This window comes from Ostrinia furnacalis, unplaced genomic scaffold (assembly GCF_004193835.3).
Source record: "Ostrinia furnacalis isolate ACB-3 unplaced genomic scaffold, ASM419383v2 OfSCF1084, whole genome shotgun sequence".
Classification (NCBI taxonomy): domain Eukaryota; kingdom Metazoa; phylum Arthropoda; class Insecta; order Lepidoptera; family Crambidae; genus Ostrinia; species Ostrinia furnacalis.
The window spans coordinates 554994-580508 of NW_021131323.1; the positions used below are offsets into that span (position 1 = coordinate 554994).

General features: G+C 34.9%; 1 protein-coding gene across 2 annotated transcripts in view; it reads right to left on the bottom strand.

The window, feature by feature from the left end:
- Positions 1-23803, bottom strand: part of mtg (mind the gap) — a 71734-nt gene extending 47931 nt beyond the window's left edge. Inside the window, exon 1 of one of the 2 annotated variants that reach the window (XM_028302162.1) lies at positions 23483-23803. In XM_028302162.1, coding sequence (XP_028157963.1) covers positions 23483-23540 — 58 coding nt within the window. In that variant the 5' untranslated portion in view covers positions 23541-23803. The remainder of the gene's footprint in view (positions 1-23482) is intronic. The other variant, XM_028302163.1, reaches the window with a different exon arrangement.
- Positions 23804-25515: the final 1712 nt, after the last annotated feature.

Here is a 25515-nt window from a genome sequence, read left to right on the forward strand (position 1 = left end):
AAAAAGTTAAAAAGATTTTTAAGTCTAGGGTAGTGGTGGTGGTAACTGCCCATTACCTCTTGCTTGGAAAGGCCCAAATCAGAATCTTCGGGGAAAAATGTCCCATAAATATTTTATAAGTTTAAAAATTACGTAAGTAAATGCACCTTATCGTAATGTGTATAATTTAAAGTTAACACGTATTTGCGAGCCATCAATGTTAAATGTCAATGTCAACAGAATGTCCAGTCTATTTGTTTAGGTTTCGAAAGTGCTTGTTGAACCCACAAGATACCATCACTGGCATTTCCAATTGTGAGGAATGGGTGTTGGGTCAAAACCACACCTTTTATATTTTTAGCAGTGGAGGGCGTATTTACTAAAGGCCGGTAACGCACTCGTAAGTCCTCCACCTGCGTGTGTCTATGGACGACAATAATAACACTAGTTTACAAGGTTTTTTACCCAGAGATGAAACTGATATGTATCGGTAGAGTTATTAACCCTTACTTAAAAACTGAACTTAGAAAAAATTTAGGACGTCAAATTTTGTAAATATTGATTATATTAATTTGTATCATTTTTATACATTTATCTCTAAAAACAATCAAAAATGAGTCGTGTTACTCCTTCTTTTATACTGATTAGTATCAGTTTCCTTTATTATAGACGAACAGCAATCCGCTAACATATTTTTATTCCAAATTCCTTGGTATCTTCCCTCAAAAACCTTCAAATCCTGGTGAAAACTTTCACCATGCTCAACACTCACGCTTCCCAGATTCTCAGGAAAAAAANCTTTGTTGATGCATAATAGAGACATTTCCTTTGTGCCAATTTTAGTGAATAGTTTTTTAGTAATTACTTTATTGGAAGTTAGAAATCTAAATATACATAACTCAAAGGTGACTGACTGACATAGTGATCTATCAACGCACAGCCCAAACCACTGGACGGATCGGGCTTTTAAATTTGGCATGCAGGTAGATGTTATGACGTAGGCATCCGCTAAGAAAAGATTTTACGAAAGTACTAAGGGGATAAAACGGGATCCACGCGTACGAAGTCGCGGGCGGCCGCTAGTCAACCAATATAACTCCTTTTAAAGCATTTTCTTTAAATTAGGTTTTTTCATTGGTGTTGACTGTAGCCAGTTATGTGTTAAGGAACTTTATTGTGAGAACTCGATTTCTATACTTGTAAAATAACTTTTTGCTTTATTATAAGGAAAATAATTAACGTATACATTGCCTACCTTTTTCTCACACTGTAATGAAGAAACCGTTAAATAACAAATAGTAGTTGTCTATGACATATTGTACTTACATTAAAAACCTAATTGCATTGAAAATTAAAACACATAATATTGAATACCTTTCTACATAGTCGCTTTACTATTTTCTTAAGAGCATAAGAATTTTATAAGTTTAAATAGAGTAAATTACTTTAAATATTGTAACTCTTTTTCTTGTATTAAAATCGATTGGCATTGACTTAATTCAATGCATTATGACAAAAAATGTAAATGAACTAATACAAGTTCTATTTTTATCGTTGCTATATGTCACACGTTACTAACATTGAAATGTATTTATAGGTAAGTGATTAAGATAATTATTAATAGTTGGGTAGTAAAAACAATTCTCGGTCGCGCACATACCTACAATAAATACTTATACTACGTTTATCTATTCGTCCTATTTATAAAAGTTGATTCGTAAGAAAAGTTTTCTTGATAAAGCATATTTACTAGACTTCTCTTATTCTATCATGGTAGTTGTAAAAACTGATTTGAATCATGTACCTATCACACTTTGAGATTCAGACATTTATACAAATTATTTATCATTTAAATGAGCAGCGTTGTAGCTGGTTATTCTTTCATGCAATACAACTATCCTTACTAAACTTTTGGCTGTAATTGATTCTGATTAATGGAAATTCTACTTTCTTTTTCAATGCAGTCTTCATTGTTAACCCAAACAACAGACACGACCAATTTGATATATCGAATTGATTCGGCCCCAAACGAAATGATTTTCACGGACATTGAACCAAACTATACCTAATTGCTTGTCAAGTCTTTTATTGTTTATTTTACTCGTTTTTACAAAAAATATAGGTTTAAAAAAAGTTATTGTAACACTAGCGACCGCCCGCGATTTCGTACGCATGGAACCCGCTTTACCCCCTTAGGGGTGGAGTTTCGTTAAATTCGATCTTACTGAACACCTACGTTTTAATAGGACCATGCAAAATTTGAGACTTCTAGCACTTGTAGTTTCTGAGAATTCATGATGAGTGAGTCAGTTAATCAGTGACCTTTCGCTTTTATAGATATAAGATAGATTTTACTCGCTTCCACAAAAAGAGTTTGCCTTTGAAAGAGGTTATTGTTCCATCGCAATTTATTTCCTATAGTTCCGTGAAGTAAACTGAATACCATTGTAGAGACGATAGCACGTCAAGCTCTACATTGTAGCATCTTATGCAGTTTGTAATACGGGTGATTTTGTAGCAAAAATGTATAGGCTGATGTGCTGTCGTCCGTACTATGCAAATAGTTTTCCAATACTTGACCGTGAACTCCGAAGTCTTAATATTTGTGGACACGACAAATTTCTAAAGAAATCAAACCAAAGTAAGCAACGTCTTGTGGTCTTGGCATAGTTTAGATTTACATGTATCTTGCTTGTTTTCAAAATTTCATTTTTTCTTTTTAATATGTCCATGGATGACTTATGGGTAGGTAAGTTATCTGAAGCCTATTTTAATTAAAAGTTGTTGTGTGTATTTACAATAACTAAATATTTTTCTAAGAAATAATCAAAACTTTCATTGTCATCTAAACTCAAATTCAATTCTATACTTAATTCATTTCCTCACAATATAGGCACTCAATTCTACCAAAACTAGCTATCCAAAGAACTCAAAAATCGTGTTCCCAGCTGATTGAATTACCTTTCAATTCACAATGGCGTGTCCACTCTTAGGATGTCTCTGACCACTTTCACCGGCGCACGCGCACGGCTCCGGTTCTTACAGGTGCCGATGGATTTGTGATTGTGGGTCACTATGGCATGTGTGAATGACTGTCATTAAAGAGCATTTGAAGGACGTTTGAATGCATTTACGATTTTAGATGATCGTTAAGGTCACGATGGGTGCTCGTTGAATTGGTGATGAGGTGTGAAACGCTATGATAAAGTGTCGGTATCTACCGATACTTTAGAATGTTCTTTAGAACTCTCTCTAGCTAAACATAAGTTATAGGTATGTACAGTCGCGGAATGAAAAGGTTCGTCACCTTAGTGTCGGTTTTCGCTTGCACTAGGTACTGTAAGAGTCGAACCTGCCAACATAACCGTGCAAGAAACAATGCTGCTAACATTTAAATAAATATGACGTTTGCTAACGAATGAGGTTTTGCTTGTTTATTTTTCTATCCCATCAGTGCAATATTGTTACAAAATGTAGTTTTTTTTTCAATAGATAATGGCAGGTTGAACCAACAAGAAGGTTTTAGTTTATCAATCTTATTAATCTTCTTGACAAGTTAAATCGTCAAACAACTTTGATCTGAATAATTTTGAACTTTATTGGCGAACAGTTAAAGATTATTTTCTCTTACTCGAGATTATTCTGTAACATAGTTTCAAAAGGTAATAGGTATGTGCTCGCGATTCGTTGAAGGAATCAATTTGAAAACTGACGAACCTTTTCATTCCGTGACTGTACTAACATGAGTTTCATTCGAGTTTCAAGTCGTCAAATACATGGGCTACATTCCTGTATTTATACAATCTACCAAAAATCTAGAGCCTAATTGCAAATGACACCGTGTTCTACTCTTTCAAATAACAACGGAGACGGACGCGTGGAGAATCATAATGCGTATGACACAAATGCAGAAAACGCAAGAAAATTGACATGTTTGTACGCAGGCCGCATGTAGAGTGTCATTGTAACCAATTTTCGTGAGTAACTGACGGTGAGGATAAGTCGGATTTCTAACACTTTTAAAGCAAATTGAATGTTTGGAACGGGTACTTTACTTGCATTTGGAAACATACTAACTTTAACAACTAACTTTACCCTAGTGTATTATATGTAATAGCTATTATTCATTTTAATAGTAAAGTTTACTTTATTTTAACTCTATTATCTATTGTAACTCGTGGGCCCCAATTTGATATTTCACTTTCATTACATCTATTAATTAAGCAAAATCAAAAAAGGAAAAATTATGTTTCCCAATTTCTTTCTTTGTTCATTTTGTTTATGTAATTATTATTTTATTGACGTCATAGTTTCAGGTCATAATTATTTAGTAATAACTCATACGTCACTTTACAAGTAATTATTTCCTCAATCAGATAGCTTACGTAAAATTAAAACAAAGAGAGCATTATTTGGTTTCATGGCCTTATTTAAGTGCACAGTTAATGCTGATTTATTGACTTCCTTATAACTACTTCGATCCTGCTTAAATGTACAAAGTAACAGTGACGTTTAAAATGATTTGACGAAATCATAGTGAACAGATTTTACTGAAAAAATATTATAATATTATATTCATTGTATTGATATTGACTTATAGCTTACTCTATGAGTAAAGGGAAACGATATTATCAATATACCTACATCGATCCTATAACTTTCATCAGATCTTCAGTCTATGAGACTAAAGACAGTTAATCATTACTGAAACTAACACTTTTTTGGATAGATTGAGATATTTTACGAAATACAAAACACAAATATCTAGAAGTTGTTGTTAAGAAAATACCATTCATCTTTGCAGAATGATTGATGAATGAGAATGTATGTACGATAATTCTTTTATTTCTTTGGAAATTGAAAAAACATATTGTGTAAGAAGCTTTAAGCTATTTTCAAAGCAAAAGCTCTTCCTGGTCACAGTCCCACTTCCCAGCCATTGGAGTCAGTAGTCCAAGCGGAGAGAACGTCCACAAAAAGCTCGCTCACCGTCTGATTGCTTTGTAATAGCTTAGCCAAGTGTTTTTAGATTGATTGGTATTGGTTGATAGCTTATTGTTAACATATCACTTTGTGTGTATGTAAATTGTCTGCAAATTAAACATGATTCCATAGTAAAGAAGACATGTTAAGCTGTAGGACAGATTGAGCCATGCCAGTCGCTTATGATGGTTCATTTAGTTTGCCTGAGTTGTTATACCCTCATCATACAGGAATAGTCCAGTCATTTAAGCTTAAATTAGGTAAGAATCTCGGAATTAGAGATACCCAGCTGTAAGTCTGTAAATACTTGTATATTCTCACCCTAAAAGTTGTCTCAAAACCTACATATGGTAGGGTGTAAGCAACTATTAAATTTTAAGGTCAAAGGTCACAAAAATCGGATTTTTGCGTTTTTTTTGGAAATATCTCATTTCCTATGGGTTTTTNGTTCGACGACGCCGACGATATAAAAAGCCGACAAATAGTCATCGTTCACGGTATTTAACCGAACGACAATATCGATGAGCCTTCACACGCAGTTTCACTTGCCCGCTCCAATAATCGGCTTTTACCATAATAATACAATCACATTCTGCCGTGGAACACGAAACAAACGTATTACTGTCATTTAGGAAAACATGGTGTTTGAATAGAAAGTTTTGGGCGTGAAGCTGTGACGCTTACATTTAACTATCTACAAAGTTTTTGGTAAATTACCAAAAGTAGTTTTGACATAATTTTGGGTAAAATTATGTCAATTTGTGCTTACATTTATCAATACAATGATTTATGTATTACAAATTTCATTAAAATACTAAAGTAGATCGGATTAGAACATTGCAATGAGTAAGCCAACAAAAAGTTAAAAAGATTTTTAAGTCTAGGGTAGTACAGTAACTGCCTATTACCTCTCGCCTTGAAGAGGCCCAACACATGATCTTCGGGAAATATATTACCAAAATTTTCCCATAAATATCTTATAAGTTTAAAAATTACGTAAATAAATGCACCGTGTCATAATGTGTATAGGTAATTGAAAGTTAACACGTATTTGCGAGCCATCAATGTTAAATGTCAATGTCAACAGAATGTCCAGTCTATTTGTTTAGGTTTCGAAAGTGCTAGTTAAACCCACAAGATACCATCACTGGCATTTCCAATTGTGGGGAATGGGTGTTGGGTCAAAACCACACCTTTTATATTTTTAGCAGTGGAGGGCGTATTTAGGTACTAAAGGTCAGTAACGCACTCGTAAGACCTCCACCTGCGTGTGTCTATGGACGACAATAATCATTTACCATCAATACGGCTAGCGCGAAAAACTTTCGAGTTCCAATCGTTTGCGTATTCAAATCGCCATCAAAAGATTTAGTACGAAAACTACAACATCACGCTTGTGAACGTGTCGTAAAGTGAACTTACAATGAGAAATGGTCGCACGTAACTTATTTTGAGAGTCAAAATTGTCACGTCATCGTTTAATTCGAAGGTTTTATTCGAATTTTGTCGAATACGCAAACGATTCGAAGACGAAAGTTCTTCATGCTAGAGGTACAGGTGATCCGTCTGCTCGTTCGCCTCCAGTGCCATAAAAAAAGTTATGGACATAAACAAAAAACCGCTACTATGTCAAAGCTATGAAAAGATCGTTTATCTTGCGCTTTTCCACATTCTTCCCAGGTCATGCCTGCTTAGTATATGCTTAGCCTGCATTTTTTATGGGATGGGAGGCAAACAAGATCTTTTTAAAACGGTAATTAGGACCCTCCCGACGCCGTTTCAACTCGGTTGCACAAATCATGCAACATAATACTTTAAAATACTATACAACATTGGGATACTTAAATAAAGCTTCTATCCAAAAACTATGATGGAATTAGTTTAAAGCCACTGGTAAGTCGTTAAGATTTACTATGTTCTAGGCTGTGACATTGCATAAGTCTTATGTATCAAAATGTCGTCACAGTTACAACAACTCCATAAATCCCAAAGCTTAACAGCCAATAAAAATAGCAGATTACTCTTTTAATAGTTTCGTTTTGTAAGGGATTCACTATTGACCGTTAACGTTACATCACAGCGTATCTCATAAGTTACCTACTAACTATACATCAAAACTAAGATACGCGTTTTAGATATGGCGGCGAGTCCTCTGAAAGATACTGATTTTAATAGTTGGAATATGTGACTTTATACACTTTAAATCATGTACAGAAATAAGTTTCGCATAAATCATAAAACTTTTAATGTGACCGACAATAATTGCAGAACAACTCGCTCTTCGCCAGTGTTTTATTATGTCAATATTTCTCTGTTATTTCAAAGTCTATATTTATATGCCTTGTTGACTTTTTGCACATTTAGCACTTGCAAATGAAATGTCACTTATTCGTTAGAAATATTGCATTATGTGTGTGAATTGTACGTTGGTGTCAATTGATTTCCACACCAAGTATATACAAACTCACAAAGCAATCAGTAGCGGTTTCCTAACTTATTTGTTTAGAAGGTAACAAAAGACGTTAAATCTTACAGTACACGTAAAGTTATTAGCAATGTGTCCTTCGGTGTTCAAGTAAAACGCAAATAAATTAATGCTATTTTATTATAATATTTATACGATGTTAACGTCATTTACCGTTGGCTATATTTGTTTTTGAATTGATTTTTAACCCTTCACGTGTCCTTAGGTTAGTTTTCTAATAACACTACCTATAGGTATTGTTAGATTACAAAGGACATGAACTGTTGAAAAGTGTAAGGATTATTTAGTATAATTTTTTTACAATTCCATATTTCTCATTAACGCCAAATATAAACGGCTTGCTAGAGTACCTACCTAGTTACCTATTCTAAACATTCATCTCACACAGCTTTAAAAAGGATGCGAAAAATCTTGTAAAAATAAACAGCTAACATATTATACTGTGTGAACGAGTATGTTTCGCGTCACCTTGCACTAGTTCACTTACAAAATTTGAGTTAAAATTGTTACAATGCGCGATTACAACTGGCGGAACCGGTGTGAAGTGATGAATTGCATAACTATTATTTACAGAAACCGGAGGTTTAAAATTCACTTGTACCTTTATATTAATAGTACGAGAGGGGATTGCAAGAAATCCTACGTCACTTGATACTAAGCTGATATCTGAATCGGAGTTTATTAATTAACTAGCGGCAGCCCGCGACTTCGTACGCGTGGATCCCGTTTTCCCCCTTAGGGGTGGAGTTTCGTAAAATCCTTTCTTAGCGGATGCCTACGTCATAACATCTACTTGCATGCCAAATTTCAGCCCGATCCGTCCAGTGGTTTGGGCTGTGCGTTGATAGATCACTATGTCAGTCAGTTAGTCACCTTTGAGTTATTTACATTTAGATTGTTCCAAGCTTAGCACAAGCAGCACAACTTTTCTGAACGTGTGCCATGGAGCTTATCTTAATATCAAGTGATGAAGGGTTTCTAACGGTCACCTCTCGTACTATAAATATTCTTTTAATTTTCCTATCAAAAGTGCCACACAGTATATTGCGGCCTTCGGACCAAGTGGGACACCGCTATGCTTCAGCGCTAGTCAACAATTTCGTCGGCCGCCACATCTGATTGGTTCCACTAATATTTTAGACCTTACTTTGGTCGTGTGAAATAGAAAGAGAGAAAGAAACATTTATTGCAACGAAAGAAACGAATATTGGGCTGTTTCCTTGTTGACATTTTAAAATATGTACTTTAGTCAGTAGTCTTTGGAATAACCTATGTTTTGTGTAAATAAATTGCGTTACATCTGTACATTTATTTATTCAAAAGTAACATAAACATACAAATACTCACACCTTTAATCCCACAAACGTTTATTACCAACTATTACGCCAGATACAATTATTCAAAGATACAATCATTCAAAAAACTAACAATTACCTACCATTTATTTACCTTTACCCATTGTAGAATAAACTATCCACTCTTATTTCAACATGCTACTTTGCTTAATTGCTAGACAATTTTAAAGTCGGAAAAGTAAAATCAGAAGCAGGCAACACAAAAACCTGACAAGTGAATACCCATCGTCGCGATAGAAGCGTGGGAGCCTTCTACAATGGCGCCGCATTTCCATCGGTTCACCCTTGGCAGATATGACATGTTACTGTAATTATCTATTTGCAAATGTTTTAGAAACTTTTGTACACAAAGATGGCATGCAATTTCATAGATTATTTCTGGTGGAAAGTTTCTACTTATTAACACTTTTTTTAAATATTAATCCCTATGGATGAAATAGGGCTTTACACGATCTTACTTTAACTTTGACAAACGTCAAAAATTTGTCAAAATCCATAAAAAAAGCACCGGTTATCTTTATAGTTACCGTTAAAGTTAGGTGGTGCAACTCAGCCTTAATTTTTGGTTTCAATTGTTATTTCTTTATTCATTTTTCTTTCTTATTTTTAATTTTACTTTTTACTATGTAATTATCAAAAAATAAAAATACATTATAAAAACAAAAATCTTAAAAATAGTTAACCCGCTGGCAGCGGAGCAGGGCCCAAGCTACCGGTGGTCAGGGTCACAGGCTGAGGAACCTCCGGACAATGCGTGCCGTGCTGAGGATCGATCGATTGTTATTATTATTGCCAATTCAATCATTCATGAATCTATATTAAGTTTCTTCATAAATAATATTTATAGGCATCATCAAGAAAAGCCGAATTATACCGCCAAGATCTTTTAATTTTTAAAAAGTCGCTTACAACAAATGAAAATTGTATTTAGTTTTTAATTGAGAAGAATATAAAGATATCGAACAAAAATTCCAACAATATTTGCACGCAAGGTTATTCGTGTTACTTCTTAATCAAAAATGTTAGGAAAGACGTCTGCTCACGCGAATGTAACATCTTTATTAACTTTATGTTTCATTGGAAGATTAATATGACCTATTGTGTTGGCAAAATCAAAGGTAAATAATGTAAAAAAGTGTGAATCAATAACTAAGGTAGAGATCTTCCTCTCATTGTATGATTAAAGATTTATCTTTCGATCCTAATTATAGAGACAGATGAAGCGATCATAAAATCTAATTAATAGTAAATAATATGTACTCTATTATCTAGCTAGAGACTTTTTCTCTAACACCCGTATTCACAAACGATGCTTGCTTAAGTGAAGCAGTAAATCGAACGCAGAGCGTTGAATAGAGCTCTGTCATTGGTTCATATGTCACCCTGTGCATCCATGTTGCATGTGTAATGTTTGTGAATACGGGCGTGAGTATGTCTCGATTTTGAATTCTTTTGGGTGTGAAAAATTATAACTTGTTTTCAAGTGTGATTTCCTATTAAAATTATGGCATTGAGAGTCTAAAATTATGAAGGCATCTAGATCACACTTTACATTCTAAGCTAAAAAGCGTATTATACCTTATCATGTTTTCCTAAAGATGATAATCGTATGACAATAAACGACTTCCTATTACCACATATCGTGTTAGTTACTTCAGTTTTAACACTCAAGGTGAAGTCGCTTAAGTAGATTAATTATTCCACTTTGCAGGTGGATTAGATGTTCATTGTATTTTAATCCCTAAAATAATGCAATTAGAGTCAAGAATGCCACTGAATGTAAATCAATTCCGTAGATCGCTACTAAGGTGGAAAACATAGCGCACTCATTTGAAATAAATCACAAAATACAAATAATTAAAGTACCCAATATTTTCAAACTACATGTGCGTGATATACCAATTATTAAGCTATGTAGGTACCTATTTAATTGACTATGTAACCTACAATCACTGCCTAAATTGGAGCGCAGGGCCAGTAATTGATATGATTTTTTAAATAATATTTTGATTTGAGTGATCAGACAGTTTTATTTAGGAGTCACATTAATTTCTGTTATTCAATGATCTAAAATTTATTTTCTCATAAGTCATATAAAAACTTTCTATATAACTTGAAAGTATCATCCTGTGCATAATAAAATAGTATTCTCGAGATCTATCCTCTCAAGAACTGCGGCCATCCAATACATTTCAATTTCCATAACTACCTACATAACAAAAGAATATTAAACTATGTAAATTAGCGAAGACGACTGTCGCTACTTTCGTGGGAGAAAGTGGTCGAATTCGCATGACGTATGAGATGACACTATCAAACGTTTGGCGGTTTGAAAGTATTAAATTTTTACACGGTGTAGACAATTTGGATGACCACTGAATTTTCTGCAGAAATGCAATGAGAGTTAAAAAAAATAATGAAGAAGAGGCAAAATCAACTATTTTTCACTTCGTAATCTAGATTAGGCCATAGAATAGAAAATTCAGTGTATATCGACCTTATTGATTAACAAAATTAGCAAAGCCTAATGACGTGAAGTATGCAACGAATTAGGTTTTAATTTTCAAAAGGCATTCTTTTAGTGTTGTGCCATACAAATAAAGACGTGAGATAAATAATTATGTGACAGACCGATTAAATCTGTATTTTTAACAAAAAGTTAAACATTAGTTACGGCACCCATGATTGTGCGTCTCTAATGCTTGTAATACTTTTTGATGCCTTTTGAGGCTCTCAGTTACCTCAATATAACCAAAAGGTCGTCAGTCAGTCGGACAAAAAGAATACAATAGAATTTATAGATACTCATGCTCATTATAAACAAAGTGAGAACAGCTTGATATTATACAACGATACTATTATAGATGATTGAGTCAAATAACAATTGTATTTGTTACTGCAATTTATTTTAACGAAGTTTGATGACTGCAATTTATTTCAGACTTTACACACTTTCTTCTTTCAATTGAGTTGGTTGCTTTTAAAAAGTAAATTGTGTGACATTGAACAGCTGGCAAATAAAAATCATTCGCATGTTACAATAAATAAAAGGTCTCTAAATATGGGTCAGTAGGTATGTCTTGCTATACAGAAATTTAATCCATATGAATGATTTTGCGAAAATGATTAGCACCTTCGACCAATTGCGTTTGGCACCAATCAATGTGCATTCAAGCAGTAAAATGAGCCCGATGATTGATGATGATGTTGTTAGTGAAAAATAGCCTTCATTGAAATCTGGCTTTGCAACGGGGCGTCTTAGCTAGCTCAGTCTGACACCCCGCTGTTTAGTACTAAGTCCCAGTTCGCCTTCTGCGATGAGGGATGTGTACCTATCCAGGATGCCTACAGGGATATTCGACCAAGGAAACGCACAATCAATGACACAATGGCACTTATAATTCAGGTTCCACAATAGTTTTACTTATTCTAGTTTCACTGACTCTAAATCGCTATCGTTTAATAATGAGCAAGTTTACGAGTACTTTACAAGTTATATCACAATTTACTAATTACAACAAGAGGAATAACGACGCGCCCGGTTCGCGTCCCGTTAGCTAGCTTTCGTATCCGCGAGAGGGGCGGCGCCCGGTGCGAGGTTTATCGAGTGTTAGTCTGGATACTTATAACTAGGGGGGTAGGATGTGGTCCGGTTAGCTCGAGCCAGAGACCGAAGCCTCAATAGTGAGCGCGACCACTGGGGAAAGGCGTTGGACCTACGGGGCGAGGGGGTGTGAAGTTCAGGAAGGGTGGCAGCAGGATTGCTACCGCAGGTTCGGGATGAGTATCTCATGCACTACTCGGTAAGGACGAGAACCGGTTGGCTATCAACGATAGAACGTCTCGACACGACGCTTTATGGCAAGCCGCGGATTAATGACGAGGTATCGGATCAAGCCAAAGTCGAACAGTTAGGGTTAGTAGGGAACAATGTGGATAGCTATTCGCTAGGGACTCTTTGCAATGCAGCCGAGGGAATGATAGACGCGCGCGCGATTTTTTTTTTCTATGTTTGTTACGCGATAACTCCGCCAATTATGAACCGATTTGAACAAATCTTTTTTCGGCGTATAGGTAATACCTCAAGGGTGGTCCCATTTAAATTTAATAATAGAAAAAACAACCCCCACGGGTGGAAAATTGGGGATGAACTTTTTTATACGCAATATCTCCGCCGATTATAAATCAATTTGACTGATTATTTTTTTGTTGAATAGGTATTATCAAAAGGGTGGTTTCATGCGAATTTGAAGAAAATATTTCACCCCCAAGGGTGGAAAATTGGGGATGAACTTTTTTATACGCAATATTTTTAATTTTTAGTTTTTTTTTGTGTTCACGCATTTGAAGTCGGTTTTATTTTTTTTAAAAGTTAATTATGTTTTATAGGGATACTTTAATAAAGTATATTAGAGGACTGTTTTAGTAGATTATTATACTCGTAGAAACGTGAAATATTTTTGTAACAACTGATTATTTTGAGAGTCAAAATTGTCACGTCATCGTTTAATTCGAAGGTTTTATTCGAATTTTGTCGAATACGCAAACGATTCGAAGACGAAAGTTCTTCATGCTAGAGGTACAGGTGATCCGTCTGCTCGTTCGCCTCCTGTCCCATAAAAAAAGTTATGGACATAAACAAAAAACCGCTACTATGTCAAAGCTATGAAAAGATCGTTTATCTTGCGCTTTTCCACATTCTTCCCAGGTCATGCCTGCTTAGTATATGCTTAGCCTGCATTTTTTATGGGATAGGAGGCAAACAAAATCTTTTTAAAACGGTAAATAAGACCCTCCCGAAGTTTCAACTCGGTTGCACGAGTCATGCAATATAATAGTTTAAAATACTATAAAACATTGATGGAGAATACTTAAATAAAGCTTCTATCCAAAAACTATGATGGAATTAGTTTAAAGCCACTGGTAAGTCGTTAAGATTAACTGTATTCTAGGCTGTGACATTGCATAAGTCTTATGTATCAAAATGTCGTCACAGTTACAACAACTCCATAAATCCCTAAAAATCGCAGATTACTCTTTTAATAGTTTCGTTTTGTAAGGGATTCACTATTGACCGTTAACGTTACATCACGACGTATCTCATAAGTTACCTACATCAAATAAGAAACGCCTATTAGACACTAGCGGCCGCCCGCGACTTCGTACGCGTGGATCCCGTTTTACCCCCTTAGGGGTAAAGTTTCGTAAAATTCTTTCTTAGCGGATGCCTACGTCATCATAATATCTACCTGCATGCCAAGTTTCAGCCTGATCCGTCAAGTGGTTTGGACTGTGCGTTGATAGATCACTATATCAGTCAGTCAGTCAGTCACCTTTGAGATAAATATATTTGGATAGCGGTGAGTACGGATTTTGATAGTTGGAATAATTGACTTTATTTACTTAAATTATGTAGGTATGTGTACAGTAATAAGTTTCATGTATCATCAAACTTTTATTGTAACCGACAATAATTATTGCAGAACAACTCTTGGCCAGTGTTTTATTATGTCAATATTTCTTTGTTATTTCAAAGTCTATATTTATATGCCTTGTTGACTTTTTGCACAATTAGCACTTGCAAATGAAATGTCACTTATTCGTTAGAAATATTGCATTATGTGTGTGAATTGTACGTTGGTGTCAATTGATTTCCACACCAAGTACATACAAATACACAAAGCAATCAGTAGGTAGCGGTTTCCTAAGTTATTTGTGTAGAAGGTAACAAAAGACGTTAAATCTTTTAGTAAACGTAAAGTTATTAGCAAATTGTCCTTCGGTATTCAAGTAAAACGTAAATAAATTAATGCTATTTTATTATAATATTTATTATTAATGTCATTTACGTTAGCTACGTTTATTTACGAATTGATTTATAACCCTTCACGTGTCCTTGGGCTAGTTCTCTAATAACACTACCTATATTGTTAGATTACAAAGGACATGAACTGTTGAAAAGTGTAATTTTAAGGATGAATATTAGTATAAATGTTTTACAATTCCATACTTTTCATTAACGACAATATAACGGCTTGCTACGGTACTCGTACCTACCTATTTTCAACATTCATCTGATCACAGCTTTAAAAAGGAACTTGTTTAACTTGTAAAAATAAACAGTTAACATATTAAACTGCGTGAACGAGTATGTCTCGCGTCACCTTGCACTAGTTCACTTACAAAATTTGAGTTAAAATTGTTACAATGCGCGATTACAACTGGCGGAACCGGTGTGAAGCGATGAATGCCGTTTTACCCCCTTAAGGGTGGAGTTTCGTAAAATCCTTTCTTAGCGGATGCCTACGTCATATCATCTACCTCCATGCCAAATTTCAGCCCGATCCGTCCAGTGGTTTGGGCTGTGCGTTGATAGATCACTATGTCAGTCAGTTAGTCACCTTTGAGTTATTTACATTTAGATTGTTCCAAGCTTAGCACAACTTTTCTGAACGTTTGCCATGGAGCTTATCTTAGTATCAAGTGACGAAGGGTTTGTTACGGTCCCCTCTCGTACTATAAGTATTCTATAAATTTTCCTATCAAAAGTGCCACACAGTATATTGCGGCCTTCGGACCAAGTGGGACACCGCTATGCTTCAGCGCTAGTCAACAATTTCGTCGGCCGCCACATCTGATTGGTTCCACTAATATTTTAGACCTTACTGTGAAATATTGGGCTGGATCCTTATTAAGATTTCAAAATATGTACTTTAGTTAGTGGTATTTTGATTGGAATAACCTATGTTTTGCGTAAATAAATTGCGTTACATCTGTACATTTATTTATTCAAAAGTAACATAAGCATACACATACGCACACCTTTGAGTAATCCCAACATACTTTCAGTAATTCACCAAACACACAAACATTTTCCATTACGCCAGATACCATTAAAAAAACGAACAATTTACCATTTAACTTCACCCATTGTAGAATAAACTATCCACTCTTATTTCTACATGATATTTTGACTAATTAGACAATTTTAAAGTCGGAAAAGTAAAATCAGAAGCAGACAACACAAAAACCTGACAAGTGAATACCCATCGTCGCGATAGAAGCGTGGGAGCCTTCTACAATGGCGCCGCATTTCCATCGGTTCACCCTTGGCAGATATGACATGTTACTGTAATTATCTATTTGCAAATGTTTTAGAAACTTTTGTGTACAAAGATGGTTTTACACAATAGGCTAGTTTCCTAAAAAAATTTTTTAGTCCGTCATGTTTAATATCAAAAAATATTGGACACATATATTTTTATTTGTCCATCTAACAAATAATTACATAGTTATGGTGCGTTGAAGTTCCGCTCGACGTCACAACGTGCGGCACTTTTATGCACGCATTGACGTCACGGGCCTCTTCTTATGAACTTTGGCACGCTTTATCTCTTTAAATTTTCATTAGTTTGAAAAGTGAAAAATACGTGTAGAGTATTTTTTGATAAGTTAACTGACGGACTAATTAAAACTCTTGCTTTTTAACCCTGGAAACATCCCTATTCTGATGGAAAAATTACTACCTATTACAAACTTTTATCTTATTTTATCCCTTTGCATGCAATAGGGCTTAACTATCAGAGATATTAGGTGTCCGTTCACTGAACGTTGTCTTAATTGTTGATTTCAATTCTTAATTATTGCCAATTCAATCATTCATGAATCTATATTAAGTTTCTTTATTAAAAACATTTTTATTGGCATCAAAAAGAAAAGCCAAATCACCCCGCCGAGATCTTTTAATTTTTTAAAAGTCGCTTACAACAAATGAAAATTGTATTTAGTTTTTAATTGAGAAGAATAAAAAAATATCGAACAAAAATTCCAACAATATTTGCACGCAAGGTTATTCGTGTTACTTCTTAATAAAAAATGTTAGGAAAGACGTCTGCTCACGCGAATGTAACATCTTTATTAACTTTATGTTTCATTGGAAGATTAACATGACCTATTGTGTTGGCAAAGTCAAAGGTAAGGGGGCGTCCATAAATTACGTGAGACTTTAAGGGGGGGGAGGGGGTCAACGAAAACCTCACTAAATCTCACGTGGGGGAGAGGGGGGGTCTCGGAAAATATCACGTAATTTTTCCCGCAAGAAATAAAGTAAAATTACGAGAAAACTGGGTTATTGAAGTTAAAAAAATGATTTTTTTATGATGATAATGAAAATTTATACTAAACTGTCTAATAAAACTAAACTAAAAATGCCTCTATCTGCATTTGTAAACACTAAAGATGCAGAATAGATGTCGAAATTAAGTATGTAACTTCGAAATTAAAAAAAAACGTCATCGGCATCGCTATTGCGTAAAAAATTGGCCAAGTGCGTGTCGTGCCACGCGCAATGTAGGGTTCCGTAGTTGTCTGTCGTTACCACAATATATTTCAGAAGCAAGCAATGAGGGTTTTCGCAAATGAAAGATCCGGCGGGACGTGGATGTGGGGTCTGACTGCTGCGTGATTGGTGGATTTTGACATATCTGTCTATGTCCTGTCAAAAATAACCAATCATGCAGCATTTGGACCGCGCGTCTACGTATTGCCATCTGGCGGATTTTTCATTCGCGAAAACCCTCATTACTTCATCTAAAGTCACTTTTCATATTTTCTTCTAAGGAATTTTTACTGGTTAAGAAATTTGTATAATACATGAGTCAAATGACTTATAATTACTCTTAAACTAAGTAATGTATCTTAACCGTTATAGTTTTCCTTGAAAAAATTCATCCCCACTTTACATGCAGGGGAGCTACCCTAGAAAATTTATTTCTTTTTTCAAAATTTTATTTTACCGTTTTGTCGGCGTGATTAATATATTATACCTTCACAAAATTACAGCTCCCCAGAGTGCCAATAGTTTCCAAGCGAAACCTCGGACAGACAGACAGACATATCAAAACTACGGAACCCTAAAAAATGACATTACATTCGTATATGTGTAAAAATGACATTACGTACGTATACATAAAAATATTATGTATTCGTAGTTAAAGTAACCAATAGTCAAATTTGACAGTGGTTAAATAACAGAAAAAAATGTTTTTATAACAATGTTTAACTTGACTTTTAGTACATTTTTTAACTATTAGTTTACATTTTATTTATATTTATGAGTAGCAAAATTTAACAATTAGTTATTTTAACTATGAATAAAAAAACTGGTCCTAGGTTGAAGCAATTGCTTGTCTTACTAAACGACAGGAAGCTACGGAACCCTGCACTGCGCGTGGCACGACACTGGGTTAGGTACTGATTTTTTCATATAAATCTAATTGACTCGAAGCATAGACATTGCAAAATAGGCATTTTATTAAATATCACGTGAGATTAGGGGGGTGGGGGAGGGGGTCAGGCAAAATCTCACCAAATCTCACCAAGGGGGGCGAGGGGTTGAAAAATGGCCAAAATTGTCTCACGTAATTTATGGACGCCCCCTAAATAATGTAAAAAAGTGTGAATCAATAACTAAGGTAGAGATCTTCCTCTCTTTGTATGATTAAAGATTTATCTTTCGATCCTAATTATAGAGACAGATGAAGTGATCATAAAATCTAATTATGTAATTAGAGACTTTTTCTCTAACACCCGTATTCACAAACGATGCTTGCTTAAGTGAAGCAGCAAATCGAACGCAGAGCGTTGAATAGAGCTCTTTCATTGATTCATATGTCACCCTGTGCATCCACGCGCACTGTGAGACCTCATAGTAATGTTTGTGAATACGGGCGTTAGTCTCGATTTTGGGTGTGAAAAATTATAACTTGTTTTCAAGTATGATTTCCTAAAGTGGATCGAATATTAATATTATGGCATTGAGAGTCTAAAATTATGAAGGCATCTAGATCACACTTTACATTCTAACCTAAAAAGCGCATTGTACCTTATCTTGTTCCCCTAAAGATGATAATCGTATGACAATAAACGACTTCCTATTACCACATATCGTGTTAGTTACTTCAGTTTTAACACTCAAGGTGAAGTCGCTTAAGTAGATTAATTATTCCACTTTGCAGGTGGATTAGAATCTGTTCATTGCATTTTAATCCCTAAAATAATACTATTAGAGTCAAGAATGCAACTGATATAAATGTAAATCAATTCCGTAGGTCTCTACTAAGGTGGAAAACATAGCGCACTAATTTGAAATAAATCACAAAATACAAATAATTAAAGTACCCAATATTTTCAAACTACACGTGCGTGATATACCTACCAATTATTAAGCTATGTAGGTATGTATTTAATACATAAATAATAATTTTACTAAACATTTAATTGACTATGTAACCTACAATCACTGCCTAAATTGGAGCGCAGGGCCAGTAATTGATGATTTTTTAAATAATATTTTGATTTGAGTAATCAGACAGTTTTATTTAGGAGTCACATTAATTTCTGTTATTCAATGATCTAAAATTTCTTCTCTCATAGGTAAGTCATATAAAAACTTTCTATATAACTTGAAAGTATCATCCTGTGCATAATAAAATAATATTCTCGAGATCTATCCTCTCAAGAACTGCGGCCATCCAATACATTTCAATTTCCATAGCTACATAACAAAAGAATATTAAACTATGTAAATTAGCGAAGACGACTGTCACTACTTTCGTGGGAGAAAGTGGTCGAATTCGCATGACGTATGAGATGACACTATCAAACGTTTGGCGGTTTGAAAGTATTATATTTTTACACGGTGTAAACAATTTGGATGACCACTGAATTTTCTGCAGAAATGCAATGAGATACGTTAAAAAAATGAATGAAGAAGAGGCAAAATCAACTATTTTTCACTTCGAAATCTAAATTAGGCTATATATAGAAAATTCAGTGTATATCCTTATTAATTAAGAAAATTAGCAAAGCCTAATGACGTGAAGAATGCAAGGAATCAGGTTTTAATTTTCAAAAGGCATTATTTTAGTGTTGTGCCATACAAATATAGACGCGAGATAAAGAATTTCTGTATAAGACCGATAAAATCTGTATTTCTAACAGATCGTCAAAGTTATACATTAGTTACGGCACACATGATTGTGCGTCTCTAAAGCTTGTAATACTTTTTGATGCCTTTTGAGGCTCTCAGTTACCTCAATATAACCAAAAGGTCGTCAGTCAGTCGGACAAAAAGAATTAACAATAGAATTTATAGATAACTCATGCTCATTATAAACAAAGTGAGAACAGCTTGATATTATACAACGATACTATTATAGATGATTGAGTCAAATAGCAATTGTATTTGTTACTGCAATTTATTTTAACGAAGTTTGATGACTGCTCGTTATTTCAGACTTTACACACTTTCTTCTTTCAATTGAGTTGGTTGCTTTTAAAAAGTAAATTGTGTGACATTGAACAGCTGGCAAATAAAAATCATTCGCATGTTACAATACATAAAAGGTCTCTAAATATGGGTCAGTAGGATGTCTTGCTATACAGAAATTTAATCCATATGAATGATTTTGCGAAAATGATTAGCACCTTCGACCAATTGCGTTTGGCACCAATCAATGTGCATTCAAGCAGTAAAATGAGCCCGATGATTGATGATGATGTTGTGAGTGAAAAATAGCCTTCATTGAAATCTGGCTTTATTAAATATCTGGAAAACGCATCGGTGACTAAGCCAAGATTAAGTGAAGTTTGTTGTAAAAATCGTGAAGATGAAGTTAAATGCATTATAGACGTTACCTTAGATGCTAATGGTAAATCGAATCAGAAATACGGTAGACGTCTGTTACTTCAAATTATAACATCACGACCTCTTCCGTTAAGGTGGTAGACTTCCGTTAGGTAGTTGTTTTGCGACGAGTATATTTTTACATACCAGTATTTATCAATGTGTGTGTGGACTGGATCATTTAAAACACAACACTTGATCTTGCCAAACATATTATCATGGGGCAGGAGCAAATTGTAGTCAGGTGTCTATATAAATTTCTTTACTGTTTTTAACTTGATAGTTTAAGCAAAATTCGTTAATGCTGTGGATAACCTTTTTGGCCTAATTAGTTTAAGAAAAATATTTGATTTAAGTCTATTATATGTATCGGCTGTTGTTATTCCAAATAAATAAAATAAATAAATAGAATCCGGCATATGACGAGCGACGAGTGTAGGGCCAATCGTCCCCCTTACAAGCGAGAACAACGCACTACTTGATGTGTGCCAAGTGCAAATGCACTTGTACCGTTGCCCACTGACCGAGCCGTGACCCGTGCGTGCCATTTAGAATGGAAAAGAAAACAAAATAAACGCACTTTTCTTGTTTTTTTCTTTTTTTATTCATTGGAAGTGGCCGGTGGATTGTTCGGATATAAGTGGGGACGCAAGGTTGAAATTAATTTTAATGCTAAAGCCGTGTAGTGTTCAACTTCGTATTATCTTTATTCTGCTCGAAATTAATCGTAATAATTGTTGATCTTGTAGAGGAGAGAAAGCCCCGTCTCTTCATATTCCTAATTTCATAACCCCCGTCGTTTTTGCGTCGGGAGATAAAAACAAACAATTTATTAATGTAACCAAAACTATAATGATATCTAGCGTTATTCTAGTACTAATAATACTTAAAAGGATACCCCAGCCACTAGCAACAATATGTTAACTTCAAAGATACTGAATAAAATGTTTTTTCATTTTCATTAATATGTGTAACTTGTAATCAATCAAACAGACGTTAAAGAGAATTATGTGCATTCAATAAGATTAGTATAGACTTTTGAATTTACTAACTACTAAATCTTTTAGTCTGACTACTTCTTAGTAAAATTATCAATAATTGGGTGGTACTGAAAACATGTTAAAGTACAAACTTGAATTTTCTCGCTGACCGTGACTTATCCACGCGCTATTGTAGAGCACCGTGCGAATGTATGGTGACATAATTTCCCCTTTTGGTATGTTTGTCTTACGATTAATCTTTGTACGGCCATAAGTTCAAGTACGTTGTAAGTTGTTTTGATTTTCATTATATAATTTTCACTCGTAAGATCGGAAAAATAAAGCTCATTTTATTTTAAAATACGATGATAAGTGAACCTGCAATGATTGCAATTACTCACGCCGGTAATATGAAAGAACAACGTTATTATTTAAACCAATAATTATGTTTATTAATGAGTGACTTCAAAGTCAGAACCGAAATGTTTTTTTCAGTACTGCGTGCTACTTTTTAGTGAAAATCTAGTCAAGCGTTGTAAATTAAAATTAATAGGTAAATTGCGGAATTTCATTCGTTAGTTTTTGAACATTTTGCTAATTACGTGAATTGAATACAAAGTTTAAGTTTTTCCATGCCAGACAAGACGAAACTGGAAATACTAAGGAAAAGTTTTATGAGTTACCACAACACATTCAGGTAACTCATTTTCTAAAATGACACAACCAGGAACCGAACCTGGGACCCACTGCATGTACGGCGATTAGACACCTGCAATTAGACCTCAAATGATTGGCCATACATTGAGATCTGTAAAAGGAACTCAAGGCGCCGGATTTTACTAATTACCGAACACCTAATGTGTAACCACTTTCACCAGCGAAAGGTATTCATTTTATTCATTCACTAATGTATAGAATTAGTAAATGGGATGGTCATTCGTTATACTGTATATTGTATAATTGTTATAAAGAATAGTTGGCATCTCTTGTCTTGGTACAGTCATAATTGAATAACGTCATTAATTTGGTGTCATAATAATGTGTTCTTTATTGCGCTGTCTTTTTATGAATGGTGGTTTTACTTGTATTAATTAATATGCTAATTTGAGTTTGGTTCATTACTTTTATGGTGGGGTAATTTAACCATGAGCATAAAATATTGTATGATACATTTTTTCTATGTGGTACAAGGTGAAATTCAAAATTTATGACGAATTTAATGCAAACTACTAATACCTAAGAAAAAGGAGTAGATAGTGAATGAAATATGCGGTTACTAGGTTAGGAATAGCTTATTTAAATAATTTCTGTGTCTTTTATAATTTTTTGAACCTAATCAAGTTCAGAAAAAAGTGCGTGTATCGTTACTTAGGTATGTACCTACTCGTACAAAACAACGTACGTAATATTTTTTCCTTTTTTTTCTAGTGCGTTTATGAACTAATTAAGTATTTAATTAATAAACCAGTTTCATAATCATTAATTTACAATCATCTGAAAATGCCAAACCAGCAATAAACGGCCTGCATGGTTTTTATGCGGCATTTGGTGCATTACCGGGAACCCGGGAAGAACCTGGAAGCGGACAGCGCAGGACGTTATGGAAATCCTTTGGAGAGGCCTTTGTCCAGCAGTGGACGTCACTGACTGAAACGGACGAACAGCAGAAAACGTCAAACCAGCAATAAACGGTCTGCATGGTTTTTAAGCGGCATTTGATGCATTCTCTGTCGTCTGTGACTGCAGCGGTTTCCGGATTTGCAAAATTTTGTAGGCTAATGTTAAGCAATTTAAGTGTAAGTTAAGTACTCACGTATTTATAAATTGCATAAGATGATGTAACGTGTTATATTTTATTTTATCAAATGCTATTTTAAGGATTTATAGTAACTAATCCAGGAATCCATTTTTGTATGGATGCTTCAATACTTTATGAATTCTTCAAATAACTTTTAGAGTCAATAAACACGTAACTTAGTTAGGTACATAAGTAAATATTTAACAACAAACTCACCTATTAAAACTGCCAACAATATAAAAAATCCGGCAAACAAACAACTCATTGACTTCATGTTCAATTAAATGTATCCTTCCACTTTCACCAAAAAGTAAACACTCACTGTTTTTACTTTATCAAAACAACTTTCTTCAATGAAAATAGAAACATGATTTTATAACTAAAACGCACTTGAAAAAACACAGAAGAAAAAATCCGAAACTATTTTTACTCTGTGGCGGAAAGTTTGCCGCCAATTTTTGACAGGTGTACTTCTTTTGCGCGCATCGGGCGTTCGCGTTCGAAAGTCAGACGCAAACTGGCCAGTCTGTCAAATGTGCAGCGTGCGCGACGGAACGGGTTGGTGTAAACCGGCGAGTTTAAGTGGTAATTAATTGATACTCGTTGCTTCTGATTGAGTGGTTGATTGAAATCAATCGGTTAGTGTTGTGCCGCATGGAGAGCGTCGGGCGGTCGGGCCTTCGCACTCGCACGTTATGTTGCAAGATATGTACGCGAATTTGCAAATATTTGTCATTGAGAGAAGTTTAGTTAATTGTGGACAATATGTGTCATTTTTGTTTAATATTCAATGACCACTACATTAAAAATAAACCACTCTAAATTATACTTTCCGATACTAGTGGACGGTGCAAGGTGCAGGTGTAATGCATTACCCAGTCCATATAACCCAGACAACTAGTATAATATTTAGGCAAATAAATTCACTAATAAAAAGTTTTGCGTCGCGTTTTTAATTTCGTTTCCTAACACGATTAAACTGTGCAGGAATCGTCCAAGAAAAGTTTCAACAAACATAATTGCCGATGACCACACCACCGGGCATTTCCTTTGGATTACTTAATTACACCCTATACAGGGTTACTATGAAACCATTGACGGGAGATCTGACGGGTGTATTGATGCATGTAATACTACCTACTTGTAAACTGATAGGTAAATAATAATATGACTGAACCAGATCTACGGAAAAATATTTCGTATCAAATATTAGAAGCTCTACCAGTCTATCTATCTATCTATCTATGTCAGCCTTTGGGTTCGCCTTCGAACATAGGCCTCCTCTTCAACCCTCCACCGATTTCTGTCCCTGGCCACACGCATCCAGTTCACTCCAGCCTGCTGCCTGATATCGTCTGTCCGTCGTTTAGGCGGTCTTCCCCTGCCGCGGGTGTTGTTGCAGGGTCTCCACAACTCTACCAGTCTACTTACTATTATTTGTTAGAACCTCTATCTTTATCTACATAATTATATTCTATAATCGTAGGTACGGTTAAAGTTATAAAATGTACGCATAAGTCAAACTAATTCGGATACTCATGATATCGAAGAATAAGATAGTTATTAAAATCCACATGGGACTTCAGAAATGTGTTTTTCACTGAGTCCGATCTGATCCGTCTCCAATATCTATTAAAGTAGTTTTTTAGATTGAATTAATTTAAATATAGTTTTTTATATCCATATTTTGAAGGACACGGATCGGGTTCGAATTGGACGTAGTGCTAAACAAATGATATTTTATTTGATCAAGTACATAACTTCGTAATCACCCTGTATATTTATTTTAACCAACGCCTTATGTAGAGTCTATGTAACACTAGGGAACCCTATGAGTCAGGCTTTCAATAATTGACTGGTCTTTCCATTCATTCAGTTTTTCTGACGACATCTTTAACGATGAAATAAGTTAGTTAACTCAGTGACGTTCGATGCCATTAGGAAAGCCTAAGTAGATAGATAGATAGAGGACACACTTAACATACATAATAAGGTACATAAGACAGGTACATACCACAAGAAAAAAAGAAGGAGAAAGACAAGAGACACAATTTTTAAGGTTTAGTAGTCCTGACCAGGCCCCTCTTTTCCACTGGGCACTTTGGGCACGTGCCTAGGGCCCCGCGACCGAAGGGGCCCCTGTCTACTCAAAAGACCTTTCTCCAGATGACATAGGCCCCCCTTGATCCTTAAGTGCCCAGGGCCCCTAGTAGGTTAAAGACGGCCCTGGTCCTGACAAGGAACGTCTG